This window comes from Eretmochelys imbricata, chromosome 2 (assembly GCF_965152235.1).
Source record: "Eretmochelys imbricata isolate rEreImb1 chromosome 2, rEreImb1.hap1, whole genome shotgun sequence".
NCBI lineage: Eukaryota > Metazoa > Chordata > Testudines > Cheloniidae > Eretmochelys > Eretmochelys imbricata.
In genome coordinates this window covers 187,975,224-187,993,209 of record NC_135573.1, presented here as the reverse complement: position 1 = coordinate 187,993,209, position 17,986 = coordinate 187,975,224, and the positions used below count along the sequence as shown (strand labels likewise).

Below are 17,986 nucleotides of genomic sequence, written 5' to 3'. Positions count from 1 at the left end.
CAAAATCATCCAAAGCACAGGACTTGATAGTGATGGGGGACTTCAACTACCCAAACATCTGTTGGGAAGATAATGCAGCAGGGTAATAATGCAGTGGAATACACTGGAGACAACTTTTTATTACAGAAGGTGGAGAAAGTGATAGGGGAGAGGCAGTTCTAGATTTGATTCTGACAAATAGGGAGGAACTGGTTGGGAATTTGAAAGTGGAAGGCAGTTTGAGTGAAAGTGACCATGAAATTATAAGAGTTCATGATTCGAAGGAATGGTAGGAGGAAAAATAGCAGAAAAAAAAAAGGCAATGGATTTCAAGAAGGCAGATTTCAGCTAATTCAGAGAATTGGTAGGTAAAATCTCAGGGGAAGCAAGTCTCATGGGGGAAAAATGTTCAGGAGAGTTGGCAGTTTTTTAGAGAGACATTATTAGGGCACAAGAGCAAACTATACCAGTGTGCAGGAAAGAGAGGAGTATGGAAAGAGACCACCCGGGCTTACCTAGTAGATCTTCAATGACCTAAAATTAAAAAAAGAGTAATACAAAAAGTGGAAACTAGGTCAAATTATGAAGGATGAATATAAAAAACCAACACAAGCATGTAAGGACAAAATTAACAAGCCAAGGTACAAAATGAGACCAAATTAGCTAGGGACATAAGGATAACAAGAAAACATTTTACAAATACATTAGAAGCAAGAGGATGACCAAGGACAGGATAGGCCCAATAGACAAAGAGAAGGGAAAGACAACAACAGAAAACACAGCAATTGCTGACGTGTTAAATGCCTTTTTTGTTTCAGTTTTCACCAAAAAGGTAGACAGTGATCAGATGACTATCATAGTGAACATCAGTGCAAATGGGATAGGATCTGAGGCTAAAATAAGGCCAGAACAAGTTAAGAATTACTTAGACAAGTTAGATGTCTTCAAGTCAGCAAGGCGTGACCAAATACATCCTAGAATCCTTAACTGGCTGAACGGATCTCTGAGCCATTAGTGATGATCTTTGAGAACTCATGGAGGATGGGAGTGATCCCAGAGGATTGTAAAAAGGCAAATATAGTGCCTAAACTGCCTATCTATAAAAAGGGGAATAAGAACAACCAAGGGAGTTATAGAACAGCCAGGTTATCTTCAGTGCTCAGAAAGATAATGGAGCAAATAATCAAATGATCAATTTGTAAGCACATAGAAGAAAATAAGGTGTTAACTAACAGACCATTTGGATTTGTCAAGAACAAATCATGTCAAATCAAACTAATATTCTTTTTGGATAGGGTGACAAGCTTTGTGGATAGAGGAAAGTAGTCGTGATACATCTTGACTTTCATAAGGCTTTTAATACAGTCTCACGTGACCTTCTCATAAGCAACTAGAAAAATAAAGCCTAAAGAAATGAACCTACTATAAGGTGGGTGCACAACTGGTTGGAAAAGTGTACTCAAAGAGTAGTTATCAATGGTTCACAGTCAAGCTGAAAAGGTATATTTAATGGGGTTCTGCAGGGATCTGTCCGGGGTCCATTTCTATTCAATATCTTCACAAATTACTTGGATAATTGCATAAAGAGTACATTTATCAAGTCTGTGGAGGACATAAAAATGGGAAGGGTTGCAAGTGCTTTGGAGGACAGGATTAGAATTCAAAATGCTCTTGACAAATTGGAGACATGGTCCAAAATAAGTAAGACAAAATTCAATAAGGACAAATGCAAAGTTCTACAACTTAGGAAGGAATAATCAACTGTATAAATACAAAATGGGAAATGACTGCCTAGGAAGGAGCACTGCAGAAAAGGATCTCAGGGTTATAGTGGATCACAAACTAAATAAGAATCAACAATGTAACACTGTTGAAAAAAAAAGTGGATATCATTCTGGGATGCATTCACTGGAGTGTTGTAAGCAAGATACAGGAAGCAATTCTTTCACTCTACTGAGCACTGATAAGGCTTCAAATGGAGAACAAGAACAAGTTAGACAAACACATGGTCAAGGATGATCTAAATAATACTTAGCCCTGCCTCAATGCAGTGGACTAGACTAGTTGACCTATCAAGGTCCCTTCCAGTCCTACATTTCTGTGATTCAGTGAGGCTTAACAGAAAAAAAAAAAAAAAAAAAAAAAAAAGACATGATATCTGACACCAAATGTGAACAGGATGCTTCCTCAATCTGCTTCAAATACAAGTTGTAGCTGCTCTGAACCTACGCACTTCCTGTAGTTTGGTACTGTTTATAAAAGGAATGCAAAATGAAACAAAATCCAGACCCAGCCTTGTTCCCAAGCTTGGCTAGTCCAAGAGTTCGGCTCTGAAGTTTTACTTACATGAGAAAGTTTTTTTGGTATAACCCAAAGTGTAAATTTAAAACACTATAGTTATATTGGTATAATTAAAGCCCTGTGCAGATACAAAACTTGTATTTGCATCTGATCCGCAAACATGGTCCAGAGATGCGTATATCTGCAGATTTGCATGATTCTAGGTATAACTCCTTGTATGGACACTTAGGTCCAATATTGACAAATCACTGAGGAATGCTATTGATGTAGCTTGAACTGTCGTAGAATGAGCTTGCACCCACTGAGGAGACATAGTTGAAGTTATTTCATATGCAGTCTTATGATGTTTAGAGATCATCTGTAAAGAGACTGCTTGCTGATCATATGACACAAACAGACAAGGTGAAGCATGAAATGGTTTAGTCCTGTCCAGATAGAAAACTAACATCTAACATATGGAGATGCTGCTTCTCCAGAGATGAATGTGAATTAGGAAAGAACAAAGGTAAATATATTACCTGGTTCAAAAAATCCAGAAATCACTCAATACTAAAATGTTGGATGTAGCCATAAAGTCACTTTCTCCTTGGAGAATTGTGTGTAAGAAGGCTCTGCCATCAGAGTCTGCAATTCACAGACTCTCCTCGCAGATGTTTTTATAACCAGGAATGAATTTTTTCCCACACAAAAGTGGGAAGCGAAAAGATTCCAGGGACTCAAACGGAGGTCCCATTAAGGCTGCCGGTCCCACAGTGGAACCGGGTCTTGGACCAGCAGATGGAGATGAAGGATTCCTTTTAAGAACCTTGCTATCATGGCATTGGAAAAGACTGATTTTCCAAGAATGGGGGGGGGATGAAATGCAGAAATCATTGCCAGATGCACCCTCAATGAGCTAAGCGCAAGGCCCAACAACCAAAGATGCATCAAATACTTCGAGATGTCTTGCATAGAGGCCAGCATCAGTTGAACTATGTGGGCCAACAACCACACAGCAAACCACTTCCATTTAGCCAAATAGTAGACTTTCTACTGTTCAGCAGAACCTGTTGAAGGCCGCTGAACAACACTCTTCCTCCTCATTCAACCACGAAGCAAATACACAGTCAGATGCAGGGAGCTGAGCTCAGGATGCCAGGGATGATTGTGATTCTGCATGAGGAAGTCAGGATGGAGAGGAAGGTTATGGGAAGCTGAATCCACAGCACAAGGTCAGAGAACCAACACGGCCTTGGGCAGGCTGGGGCAATGAGGATGAGCTTGGTCTGACCCGCTTTCAGGTTGAGAATGACCTGTGAAATGATCAGGATCAGAGGAAAAGTGTACAGAAGAGCTAACTGCCAGCTGAGATGGAAGGGAGCCCAGACTGAGACCCTCAAGAGAGCAGAACAGAAGGCATTTTCTGTTGTCCCTTGTAGCAAACAGGTTGATTGTCAAAATGCTCCAAGCTGCAGAGATGACCTGCAGGGCACTTGTCTTAAGGGACCACTCATGACTCAGGGAATAATTTCTGCTGATGTCCATGAGATGATTCAGTGTGCTGGGCAACTGATTGGCTCTTGGAGTGATATGCTCCTCAGTGCAGAACTGCCACAACCTGACTGCCTCTTGGCAGAAGACCCTGGTGTGCACTCCTCTTTTCCTGTTCACAAAATATATCACGTTGATATTGTCCATAAGTATGCAAAATAATGAGCTCCAATGTGATTCAGGAAGGCATTGTTGATGGCCCAAAGCTCCAGCTCGTTGATCTGCAGTGAGGCCTCCTGCGCTGACCACAGACCTTGAACTTTCAGCGATCCCAGTCCATCAGAGAGGCATTGCTGACAACAGACCTGACTGGTAGGGGCTGGACAAATGGAATGCCCTGGAATACAGTTTCCAGAAACATCCATCACTGCAAGGAATCCAGGACCAGTTGAGGTAGATGGACCAACCTGTCCAAGGGGTGGAGAGTCAAATGGTAAACTATCCTGAGCCACATTCAAAGAGGTTGAAGATGCAACCCTGTGAGCAGGACCACCTGCGTGCAAGCAGACATGTGGCCCAAGAGTATCAGGCACATCTGAACTGTCATGGAAGGCTGAAACTGCAGACCAAGGTGAATCACCTGAAAATGGTCAGAAAGTAAAAACACTCAAACTCACACAGTCTATTAAGGCCCCAGGGAACTCTATTTTCTGAGCATGAACCAAAGTTGACTTCCCAGTGTTTAGGATGAGACCCAGTTGTGCAAGCGCAGTGTAGTGTCTATGTGAGAAAGAACTTCTTCTCTGGACCTGTCCGTCAGCAGCCAGTTGTTCAGATACAGGAAGATATGGGTTCCCTTCTTTCTGAGGTTCACTATCACCATGACCATACACCGTGGAACTATTTCCAGCACTCCCAAGGTTAGCAGAGAGCTGACCAGCTCAGTGAGCAGTGTCTTGTGAGGAGGGTCCCTGAAGAGGGATTGGGAAGGGGGTGGAAAAGAGGTGTGGAGAGAAACTGGATTGCATAGACCAATCTGACAGTGTCTAGGACCCTGTTGTCAGAAGTAATTGAGTGCCAAGCACTGTAAATATGAGCTGGCCAGCCCCCAAAGAGACAGGGAGACAAAGAGGGCAGAGTAACTACTGGACCAGTGCTCTGGACTAAGGGGTCAGGTGATTAGCAGGCACTGAGAGAGGGCATGTGGACTGTCTGAAGCCTGACCCTGACTGCTTCCTCTTGTGGGATCTATCCCTCTTTCTAGAGTAGTCCCATTATTTCAGGGAGAAAGGTTGCACAAAGGAATGCTGAGGGCAATATTGTTGCTGCTGCTGCATCCCATAGTGGCGTCTTTGTGTGGATGGTATGTATGCTCCCAAGGACCTCAAGATAGCCCCTGAATCCTTAAAGGAGTGCAAAGTGTCATCAGTCTTGTCTGAGAACAAGACTCAGCCATCAAAGGGCAAGTCCTCAATGGCTTGCTAGACATTCAAAGCAATCCCAGAGTGTTGCAACTAGGAAGCCCTCCTCATAGTAACTGCAGATGCCATCACCCTGGCCAATGTGTCTGCAACATGAAGAGTGGACTGCAAGGATGTTATGGCCACCAACGAATGCCCGAATGCAACGAATGCCCGAAACACCTCACATGGCCTCAAGCAACTAGTCCTCAAATTTGGACACTGCTGACCAGTTGAGGAAATTATACTTGGACAGCAAAGTTTGTTGATTCACAATCCTCATCTGTAGGGACGGCAAGCTGTAGATCTTCCTGCCCAGATGATCCAACCACTTGGAGTCTTTGTCCTGTGGGTAGACTTGAACCTACCCTGCCAGGCCCTGTCATTTAGTGCTGTTATGACCAGGGAATTCGTAGACAGATGGGAATAGAACCTTTCAAATCCTGCATGGGAAAAAAGTAACATTTTTCTGTGTGCATAGGTATTGGTGATACCAAGGCCAGTGTACTCCACAGGGCTCTCGATGGCTCGAGGAACACGTCATTGACCAGGAGGGCCACTCTCCCAGGGACAGTAGGCTGTAGAATGTTTACCAGTTTGTGTGCGTTTTCCTGGAAAAACTCTGCCTTGATGTCCAGGGATGCGGCTACACGGCATAAAAGATCTTGGTACGTTTTGAAGTCCTCCGGAATAGAAGGGGAGGATGAACCAGGCAGCACAGCATTATCTGGTGATGAGGACAAGGGTCTCAGCTAAGTCAAAACCTGGTTTGGCGCTCGGGAAGATGCACCCAGAAGGGAGGATTCCAGCATTTCTGCAAGGAGGAGAACTGTCGAGACCTGGGCTTGCAGCTGATTTGAAGTCACCACTTACATCGATTGTTGCTGCCTTTCAGAAACCATTCTACAATGCCCCATACTGGCAATTAAATGGGTGCAAGTGCTCCTGGTGAGGATGTGCACAGCCAACACAAGGAGCATAGTGTGGATGTGTAAAACTACTTCAATTACTGCAGTGGCTGTACATCAACGTAGGTTGACTTAACTTTTTAGTGTAGACTTGCCCTAAATATGAAGTTGAGAGACTATAACCACACAGAGTTCGAACTCCTGCCACAGGCGGTGAGAAGGAACTGGGGGGGGGGAGGGGCTGGGCACGGCTGCCTCATATAACGAGGGGAGGAGCCACAGCCACGAGGTGCAGGCACTGCCCATTTATGGGTACTGCTAGGCTAAAGCCTCTGGTTCTGGAAAACACACCTCAGTGACATACATCTCTGCAACTGCTCGAAGAACCACCATGTTTATAGTTTGTTCTGGTTAACACTTCATAAGTGCAACAACAGCCAAATAACTATTTATTCCATTCTCAGTACTTCTTTTGGAAAAGTACCTATACTCAGACTCCTCTGAAAGAGCCCTAGGCTCTTCTTCCAGCAAATGCATCTCCAACCTTGTCTTTCTCCTTGGACACTCAATTCTTCAGACCCTGGTTTTCTTACTAAAGCTATTTATTGTTGTAATATTTTCTTTTTATTAAAAAACCCCACCTTATTTCTGTTTTTTGTCAGTTTCCCTAAAATATTCAGAGAAAGCATTTGCAATTCTTAAATGCATGCATACATTCTTCTATTTTTAATACTTATCAAAGAAAAAAAATCTGAAAATTTATAACCCACAGATTTTGTTTTCTATTAAGTTTAATCAAAACCAATAATCAAACACAGCAGCCTTCTGCAAATATATCCATTCTATATATTTTTCTGATTATTTTCGACCATACTCAAGTTCAGTGAAGTGGCATGGTGCCTGAATTTTATCCAGCCATCAAAACTTTAGGTATAAAATTTATGGAGCACTGCATTGCTCAGGTGATCGGTAATGGGAGCTTGCTCTGTCTAGGCCCCCAGTAAAAATCTAACCCAGGTTAAGTGGGAATGAAAGTTTCAGTGTGACAGCTGCTTAGCCTGTGTGAAAGGAATTGGTAGTCTGTCCAGTTTGAGCGGATATATGCTCATGACAACAGAGTTATGCTCACAGGTATTGTTAATTCAATGCAAATTGCTACCTTTCATGGCAGGTTCAGCACAGAGGCCAAGGACTGAGTGAACATACAGAATTAACTTACCCTTACCCCTATAAACGTTGTTACAGTCCCCAAGGACTGTTTCTTTACTTTGCTCCTAACTGGTGAAGGTAAAGAAAGGAGAGGTTCTAACCAAAGAGGAGCTGTTGCCACCCTGGTAGGCCTTACAAAAGCGCTACGGCAAGGGCTGCATCAAAGCATTCCTGCCCCCATCTTAGCGTAAAAACAGGTTCATGCTAGCCCCCCACTGATTCTCTGGAGGCTGAGAAGACAGTATGTACCAAGGCCATCAAAGAGGCAGCTGACTACAGAAGAGGCATTACAACATCACCTCAGAAACAGGTAAGACTATTGCCACAATCCAGGCACTTTTTCCCTGCCATCCTATTTTGGGAATAAATCATTCCTACAGAGCAGAAAAGTCCATGTCCTGATGGATGGACATACAGAAAGAGTGGAAAGTTTGGGGCAAGCTATTCCTGAGAAGGGGCAAATCTTGGAAATACTAGAGGAAAAATTATTAATAATTATTATCAGAGCCAAAATTCTAGCAGCTGAAGAGTCCATTCATCCGTGTGGACCCGCCCATTAGTCCCAGACACAGAGAGATACAAGCAGAAGTAAATGAGTAGTACAGTACCAAACACTGACGGATTAAGTCTAATTTTTATAGTACAATGTATTTCAAACTCTGCAAAGCAAAGTTGCAGATTCTGTCTCTGGAAGTTTATTGATTTAGCAGAAAAGTTAACATCTCTGAAACCACACAAGAGGAAAAAGCGTCTTATGCTGAAAACTGGGACACTGCTCAGGGTGCAAACAAGCTCTCTCTCCTCTTTTGTTCTTCACATCAAAGTTACAGTTTCTTAGCGTAACATGGTTTAGGCTTGGAATGAGGAGACTGGGGTTCTATTTCCAATTATCTAACTGGCTCTCCATGTCACACTATACAGGTCAGTTAACAACTCTAGATGTCAATTTACCCATCTGTAAAATGGGTAAAATAATATCTACCTTTCAGGGTATAGTGAGACTTAATCAATGTTTATACAGAATTTTGAGATCTTTAGATATGTAAATTATTATTGTTATGCTCTTATCTGTTGCCAAACAAATAGGAATCAATTATCCAACCTCAACTTCTTTCCCACTCACACTGACAAGTTTGTACGTATGCACATGCACACAACAAAACCGTTTAAAAGCCTTAGCATCTTTCTTGCTCTTCCATAACTGACAGGTAATTTTCCAAGGTCAGCTAGGGAGAGCTGTTTATTACAAGCATTAGTTTCTTCCTTTCACATCAAAAAGAGGTCATAGAGAACAATAGCTATCATAAACTGCTCTCTCTGTCTGTCCTCCCAGGTAAATAAAGAGCAAGTTTACTACAATTGCATGTGAGTCTCAAAATCTTCCCTGGTTGACTAGATTTGGTCTGATAGGGAAGTAAGTGCTCCACTTTAGGGAATTTCCGAGCCTGGTCCACCGGAAGGCAAGGGCGGGGGGGGGGGAGGGGGAAGAGGATTGCCATACATGGATATAACCCAAGTAACTCTTAATACTGACTGGCAAGGGAGTGCAGAGGGATTACAGGGATCTCTTGGGTCCGGCATGTAAATATTAGTTCACCAAAGAATTTATGTGAAGTCTCAAATGAAAGCCAGTGTCTCATGTTTTTATAGTCTGTATCAAGGTACAGTACTGGTCACCAGCAAGGAGGATGGGGGTGTGGGAGAGAGATCTCTATCTGGGGGTATACATCAAAGTTTTGCTCCACTATGGGAGACTAAGATGACATCCTGGCAACTTGCACTGGAGATGTAAAAGGACAGCAATTTTGCTTCATGAAAAAGGGGCCTCAACCAGACCTGGTTGAAAGTGCCTAGAAAGCATGTTATGATTTTGTTTTATATTAACTGTTCGCTTCCAATATCCTTATTCAAGAAATAGTGAGTCTCTATTCTTTGACAATAAACTTATTCTTGTTTTCACAGTAAAAATATTTAAGTGCTATGATATTAAGCATAATGATGGTCCTGAGTTAAATCTTACGAGCTGGTGTGTACAGTTCCTTTGGGAACAGCAGTCCTGGTAATTCTGTGAGTGTTCAGGGGATAAGGGGCTGGACATTGCAGGAAATACCCAGAGAATTTGGGTGTTAGCATGTGCCTATCACACCTGTACAGACACAGAAAGGCCTGTGGAGGCCTGGAAGATAGTGCTTGTGCTGCCAGAGGCTGTTGGTTTCAGGGAGCTGATCTACAACAGGCACAGACAAGACTGCTTCACACTAAGGGCAGGTAGTGGAGAGGCACCTCACAACCATGGGTACTTTTGGGGAGCGTCCCAATGGTAACACAGGCAACTACAAAACCTCTCTTAGGAAAAAACAGCATGCTAAAAAAGGAAAATTTCCCCCTAAAAATTGTGATTCATTCCCACACCCGAGCAGTATAAGATACCTATGACATTTTCACAGATCAACAGTCTTACAGACAATATTCAGCTAGATAATGTTCTCTTTATTCTCTAGAAACTAGTTTGAGACCATATTAGATCAACTTGTGAAATGAAAAACAAAATTACTGACTGACTCCAATTTCTCCCATTTCTACACAATGGACCACAGACACCAGAGGTTACTGTTTCAGATAAAGGTTATTATCTTTAGAAACAAAAGAATCATTAAATCTTTTCTCCTAAATCTGAGACAGATTTCTACAATTAACTCTACTAAGATTGTAGCTATTGATCTTTTATATACAGTATTTCCTTCTAAAAATTCATTTGGTTGGCAATCAGCAAAATGCCAGAGTCTTGAGAGTTAAACTTCAAGTGTTAGTCTGTTGTATGCCTTCCTATGAAACATCTGATTCATGTATTTTACCATGTCTTTCTTCAAGTACTACTTATAAGTAGGACTTAAACCAGGTCAGAACTAATTATTTGTCCAAATTTTGTTGTGTAACCTTTGTTTTTATTGTTTATATTTGCCACAAGAATTGCTTCTCAAAGATTTATGTATACATGAATGTATATAAAACGTGATGACAGCAATATTCTGAATGCCATTGGAAAAATCTGTCATCAATGAACAGTTTGGGGTTTTTTTTTTTTAATAAAAATGGTTTATCTGGGTTATTTGGTATTAAAGTGATTTAATATAATAGTCAATGAAATAAATCACTTCAATGAAAAAGAGAAGATGAAAATACTTAAACCTAAGCAGGGAAAAATCAAAGCTGATTCAGAACCACATTAATGAGCAACTTCTACCCTGAATAAGATTAAATTTCAAGGAAGTTACAATAAAAAGTATGCAATGGGCTTGACTTCCATAAATCACACATATTTTGTATTCATCAAGAGCACACTAACACAACATAACATTTCCCTAGTATGAGTTTGTCAATAAAACACAAGTAAAAAGGGAATGAGAGAGAACTGGAAATGATCAGTGATATACTTATATGCTATCAATATTTTAACAAGCAGCTCCAAATTTGCTCTCTAGCCTGTGAGGAACCTTACATTTATGACTCTACTGTGAGTGAGTGTGGGGAGGGAAGGAAAACGTGGAGTCTGCCTATGCTTTCTTTGGAAATGTTTTGAAACTACCTTTCATTTGGTACAATCTAAGCCATCTTAAAAGGCTAACCATTTGCTCTTTAGGAGCATTATTACAAGCCTGATCTAGAAGAGATGTTCTATTAGTATTGAAGCGGGGATTTAATTGTATTAGAAGCAAGGGAATCAATACAATGTTCCCCTTTCAGATGGGCATGCAGAAGTTTAAGGAGCTGCTGCTGGAAGCCATCGCCATTCCCTCAGTGAAGCGGATGACAATTAAGTGAAGAATACCAATCTTTAAATAGATTAGCCTCTGAGCAGGGGATTAACAAGTGAAAATTTTCCATTATTGGGATAACTGCAGTTTCCTCTGAAGAGTCTGGTAGTGACCACTGTTAAAAACAGAATATTGGACTTGTCTGACAACTCTTGTGATCTCACCAATAGTCACAGTTCCTGTGCTCCTCTTAGCCCCTGTGTAGTTTCCAGTTGCATCACTGGAAGAACTACAGCAGACACTTACATACAATTTCAGAAAAGAGGAAAATGGACCTTTGAACAATTTCTGCAACATATAAGATGTAAACATACTTATCATACCAAATACACAAGCCTTTTCACCTCTTTTTATATTATACTCTTTTTTTCATATACTAATTGTGATATCCTTCTTGTGGTACTTCAAGTAGTAACACAGTATCTAACACAGTGTCAGTGGATTGTTTGAGAAATATTCCTTCTATACTCCAGTAACATGAGCTATCTACCAGCGTTTTGTGATCTTTTGTACAAGAAGAACTATATTCGGGAGATGGAAATTAATTTTCTCAACTTAGCCTGTGATTACCCAAAATATGCTCCTGGACTTTTTGTACCAAAAGAAGAGGAGCTAAAGGCAGGTATCTGGAGTTGGCAGGAATAGCATTATCAGCATAAGCAGAGTATGTGAAAGCAGTTTTCTGAAACTATACAATGAAACCAAACTGATGCTGTCTAGTAGTAGTGGAGATTATTTCTTTGCTGATGGATAGCAAGTATGCAGTATAGTACGCAAAACTCAAAGCTGACTAAGATCTGAAGAAGGGAATTCCTTTGGCTCATGAAAGGAGATCTTTGCTATGGTAAATAGCTGATTACATTACACATGTAAGTCTGTATGTTAAGTATATGCTAGAGTTTTCTATGCTGATAGATATCATGAAGCTTGAACAACCTGAGGAGACTCATACAACTCATATATATAAAGGCATATGTATACAAGTGAAATATTTATTAACAGAAAGTTTTAATCAGGCCATTTCATTGTATGCTACACAAATTTGCTTAAAGCTGTTTAAAATTAAATATAAAATGTGTTCTTACCAAAATAACTTGGAAAAGTACAGGAACAAGATTACTTTCTTCAACAAGGCTGTAAAAAATAATTAAAACACATTTTTATTTATATTAATGATCTGTTATTTAACACAATGAACTTACACAGGGAGCAGTGCAGCAGAAGTCTTTGATACTAAAATCTGTGACCTAGAACCTCATTCTTTGACTAACTTTTCATATAAATGAATTCCACTCCAGCTATTAAATAGAAACAGCAATGTAATTCTTCAGTGGAAATTACTCCTTGGGCTGGCCTTACTGATGTGAAGCAAATGAGTGGAACAGTAAGAAAATTAATATTTTTAAATGGCAGAAATTAATTAAAATTCAGAAACATACTATCAAACAGGCAATGTAGATGGTGAAATAATTTGAACTAATAGACCACAAAGCATACAGTGAATTTATAAGTATGCTGTGTGGTAATTTTATATGTATGCCCAATTAAATATCTTCTCTACTCTAAAATAACACGGTCCAATGAATTTGCAGCATCTTCTTTAAAAAAAAAAGTATCGGGAACTGATCAACCAGCATATTCTAAATATTTTCTCCATAAAAATCAGATACAGATCATATATCATAAGAGGGGAATATTCAGAAAAAGGACCACAGCAACAACAATTTAGATTTACACAGCATTTTTCATCCTACAACTGCAAAGTGTTTTATGTGTATTAATAAATTAACCTTCACAACATCCTTGTGAAGTAACCATGGGTTAATTTGCTTCCTTTTAAGTTCCCACTCAGATCAATGAGAGTTAACAGGAACTGGTCCCTTGCTTTAAAAGTGTTCTACTCTGTTTTAATAAATTTAAATCTTAACTTACCTCATACAAAAATCAAACTAAGTTAAAAGAATGTTAAGACCACAACGTCAAACACTAGAAGTTCAAAAATGCCAACATTAAGATCGCTTTTACCACCTTAATTTGACCCCCTTGTATCTCTACATTATGTGATCAAGCAGTTAAAACTATATCATACTATTTTTTCCACAGGATTCAGTGCACGGGATGGATGGTGCTCACTGGTTGGGAAGCTATTCGATATTTCATTTTATCCTCATCACTCAATGTGCTACACCATGGCTTAGTCACCACACACCATCCAAACCATGCCACTGAATAAAGAATTATTAATTTTCTCATGGGCTTTCATTTGGTGCTTTCACCATTTATGTTTGTAAAGCATGAAGATTCCCAACATCCCCATGAGATTAGGTGGTATTGTTATCCCCATCGTACAGATGAGGATCTGAAGCATTAAGAGATCAAGGCCAAAACTATCCAAAGTGTTCACTAATTTTGGTTGTCAAACTGGAGATGCTTAAAATCTACTTTTTCAGAATACTTGGTATAGTAATATTATGCAGATGAGCCAAAAGCAAACGGTGAGACTCAAACTTTGCTAGGGGATTTCATAGCTACTATTTGCTAGACCATAGGGTAATGATGAGACTCTGAAATCCTGAGGTCAATTCCAGATTTTGGAATGGAGTTTGCTCTATTAGTGTAAACTCTTCAGTACTTGTCCTCCACCAACCTAACCCCTTCTAACCAGTACTCATGTCCCACCAGCCTGTCCTTTTCTGTCCTTATCGCCCTGCTCCCCCACAATCTGACCCTGTCCCTTTCAACATCTACCCATACCCAACCTGCTCTGCCCAGCTCCACACCCTTACATTTCAGGGAGGCTTTCTTTTCTTCTATGCTATCTGGGTGTCAGCAGGGGGAGCACTGAGATCATAGAAGACAGTCTCCCTGATACCACTTCTTATGCCTAGTAGCACAATAGCAGCCAGAAACAGCAATTACACAAAGTCCAGCTTGGCTCCTGTAGCTCTATGTATATCCCAGAGTAGTACTTGTAGGTGGAGACGAGAGTTGAAACCTGGGCTCTCGTGGAATGAGTCTGAACCCCAGTGGGTGGCAGCATACCAGTGGGAGGCAGCATGCCAGATACTTGGTAGCAGAGTGCAATGTACCCTGAAATCCACTTGGAGATTCTCTTTGTTGAGACTGCCTGATCTTTCACTCTTTCAGCTGTTGCAACGAACAGTCTGGGGGATTATCTGATTGGCCTTTTCCTCTGCAGGTAAAAGGCCAAGACCCAACATATTTTGATGGAGTGGAGTCGTCATTCCTCTTCCGAGGCACGTGGCTTCAGGAAGAAAACAGGTAAGTGAATGGATTGATTAATGTGAAACTGGGAGATGACCTTTGACAGAAGTTTGGGATACAGGTGCAGGGAGACTTTAGCTATATGGAAAGTTGCGAAAGTAGGGTCTGCCATCATGGCCCCAAGTTCACTGACCCTCCTTGGTGAAGTGATAACAGGGAAGGGGACTTTCATGGCATGGAGGGACACGGAGCATGATGACAGTGGTTTGAAGGGTGGTTTAGTTAGTGCAGATAGAACAAGGTTGAGGTCAAGCAGGTAGCTCTGGGTTTTATGGGTTGGAAGGTTCTGATGAGGCCTTTCCAAAACTTAGAAGTCAAGAGGTGTGTAAGACAGTGTTCTTCACTGGGGAGTGGAAGGTGCTAATTGCCGCTAGGCGGACCTTGAGAGAGTTGAAGATAAGACTGGATGCTTTCAAAAACAGGATATAGTCCAGGAGGAGGGGAATCCCCACCACTTCTGGGAAAAGTCCCTTTTTTTTTGGTGCCAGCAGGCAAAATTTTTCCACTTGGTCCCGTAACAAAGCCTAGTGGATTCTTTCTTGCTGCTAGAGAGGATGTTTTGCACTTCTGATGAACATGTCCTTTCTAGAGAAGATGCCCATCCAAATACCACATTCTGAGGTGAAGCCACCTGTGGTTTAGGATGTCTGATCTTGCCGTTGTGCTGCATCAGTAGATCTGGGAAGGTGGGGATGGGAATTGGAGGACAGGCTGACATACAAAGGAGGTTGGGAAACCAGCACTGTCTGGGCCACCAGGGGGTGATTAGGGTGATTGTCACTCATCTCATCTGATCTTGTGGAGTACCCGTGATAGGAGCAGGAGACGAGGGAAGACGTAATTGAATTGGTTCGGCCAGGGGAGAATGAGGGCGTCATCCTGGGAGTGATGACCCAGGCCCCTACTGGAACAATATGCACTGCATTTTCTGTTCACTGCGGATGCAAAAAGGTCTCTGATCAGAGTTCCCCGTTTGTTGACGATGTCCGATAATACAGTGTTGTGGAGTTCCCACTCACGATTGACCATACATTGTCTGCTGAGCAAGTCCGCAATTAGATTCTGTGCTGAATGCAGCACATCTTGATGAGAAGGTATAATCTCCCTAGAGGCAGAGAGGGTCCAGAAAAGTGTGGAGATACTATGTCTCCCAGAACAAACATGTCCTGGGATTCTGACACTCTCCCCAGTCTCCCAGGAGTTAAGGGCATCCACTCTGTACCCAGTACCAGCACTGGAGCGATGGGCTTCCCCAAAACAGAATGGTCTCTTGTTTTATGGGGCACTGATGTTGTCAGTGTTGGTGGTCTGTACCCAATACAGGTGGATCTGCCTTCTTGTGAGGCCTCTTCTCATGTTTATGATGCTTGGCATGTGTTCCCCCTCCACGGCTGGAGCCTGTGGAAGGAGTGTCCCCTTTCTTGGGCTTGCAGGAAGTCTTACTGCCGTGCTTAGGGTCATGGTTCCTCCCCTCCTGACTAGGCCCTGGTGTGGGGTCCATAGCGGTGATACCACCAGCGTCAGACTCGGACTCTGTAGCTGGAGGGGCACTCCTGGATGTCACAGGCCAGTGTACGGGGGAGGTTTTCCCCAGCCTGGATACAAATGAGGCCTTATGGCAACTTCCATGATGTGCTTCTGGAGGTGGAGAGCCCGACCTTCTGAGGTATGGCTGGGGAAGGACTGGCAGACACTGCATCTGGATATGATGTGGCCCTCTCACAAGCAGTAGAGACAGCATTGATGTTCGTCCTTACTAAAGATACGTGGGTAGGAGGCACAAATCTTAAAGCCTGTGGTCTTTGGCATAGTCTAGTATACATGCGTGGGTACATGGGAGGAGGGGTTACAAAGAAAAAATAAGCCCCCAAACTATCTGTTCTACTCCAAAACTACTAAAAACTATTTAAAACAATCAAAACAGTGAAATTCTGTAAAAACTAACCATATACAACTTTGTTAAAATGCACCACACGTAAGTGGATCCTGATTGGTTCCAACCAGGGCCACGCAGCGGTGAGAAGGAACTGGAGACACAGTCGGTCTGCCCTGTCCTTTATCACCTCGGACAAAACCACGGGGCACATGCGTGGACCAACAGACACTATTTTTAAATCCTCTGGCTCCAGATGCTTGGTGCATGTATGCGAAATCCTTGTGGAATACAACAGGGACCCTCACTTGAAGAGCCACCGTCACTGGCCTCTTCTCTTAGGTTATTAAAAATGGTACCAATTTTTAATGATGTTTCTGATGATGAAGACCTCAATGACTGCTAGGAATTCAACTGACCCCATGTACTCATTTCATATAGGCCACTTAACTGTCATCTCAAGATGGATTTGAATTGGTGACTGAGAATCACAAGGCTCCTTATTTCAAACTTGTAAGCCATCCAGAACCTGAACATACACCTTATGTATTATGTTTCTCTCTGAACTATAAAAACACGGAGTAATAATTAAACTTAAATTAACATTTCTCCCCACCCTTACAAGTCTGTCATTATTTGCAATTAACTTATTTTCTATTAATCACCTTATTTTCTGCATACCTGCAGTGCTTCTGGTAACTTTAACATATAAATCGCAGTTCTTGGAGGACAGAGCTAGGTACCCAAGGGAAAGAAACACACAACTGCAGAGCACAGTGAGGAAGCATTTATCCTGAAAAGGTTTGAGATAAAGTGCCACAACCTAACTATAACTTTATAACAATATAACAAGATCATAGAATCATAGAATATCAGGGTTGGAAGGGACCTCAGGAGGTCATCTAGTCCAACCCGCTGCTCAAAAGCAAGGCCCATCCCCAATTAAATCATCCCAGCCAGGGCTTTGTCAAGCCTGACCTTAAAAACTTCTAAGGAAGGAGATTCCACCACCTCCCTAGGCAACGCATTCCAGTGTTTCACCACCCTCCTAGTGAAAAAGTTTTTCCTAATATCCAACCTAAACCTCCCCCACTGCAACTTGAGACCATTACTCCTTGTTCTGTCCTCTGCTATCACTGAGAATAGCCTAGAGCCATCCTCTCTGGAACCACCTCTCAGGTAGTTGAAAGCAGCTATCAAATCCCCCCTCATTCTTCTCTTCCGATCAGGTTTTTTAAAGTACCATTCCACTGGACAGTTTTCAAGCACTGTATCAGCATGATTATCTTAGGCAACGTAACTCAAAAATGAATTTGACCTAGCACACTACACTGAAATATAGTATAATTTCAAGTGAAATAAATATTATAGATTTTTGGCTAAAATAAATTCTCTCCTAAGGGTTCAGTTTCATATCTGAACCTCTGAACATTTTGTAACACCATGCACTGTTATGTAGTGCAGTTAAATTCTGGTTAATAAGCAATTTGTTGTACAATGATGTACTTCTAGCTAATTTTCACATTCAATAAAAATATCTGAAGACAACTTTACTGTGAAGAAGGGCAGGGAATAAACTGGAGCATGCTTTTCAACTGAATAGCCACATTTGTGTTCGGAAAAATAAACATTATTAAGAGGTCAGGCAAATAAATTGAGAAAGTAAGTTCTGCTCTCCTACTCCAT

At 41.6% G+C, this 17,986-nt stretch overlaps 1 protein-coding gene across 1 annotated transcript in view; it reads right to left on the bottom strand.

Moving 5' to 3' along the window:
• ULK4 (unc-51 like kinase 4) overlaps positions 1-17,986 on the bottom strand; it is a 397,461-nt gene that overhangs the window by 176,242 nt on the left and 203,233 nt on the right. Inside the window, exon 31 of the mRNA XM_077811124.1 lies at positions 12,228-12,276. Coding sequence (XP_077667250.1) covers positions 12,228-12,276 — 49 coding nt within the window. The remainder of the gene's footprint in view (positions 1-12,227; positions 12,277-17,986) is intronic.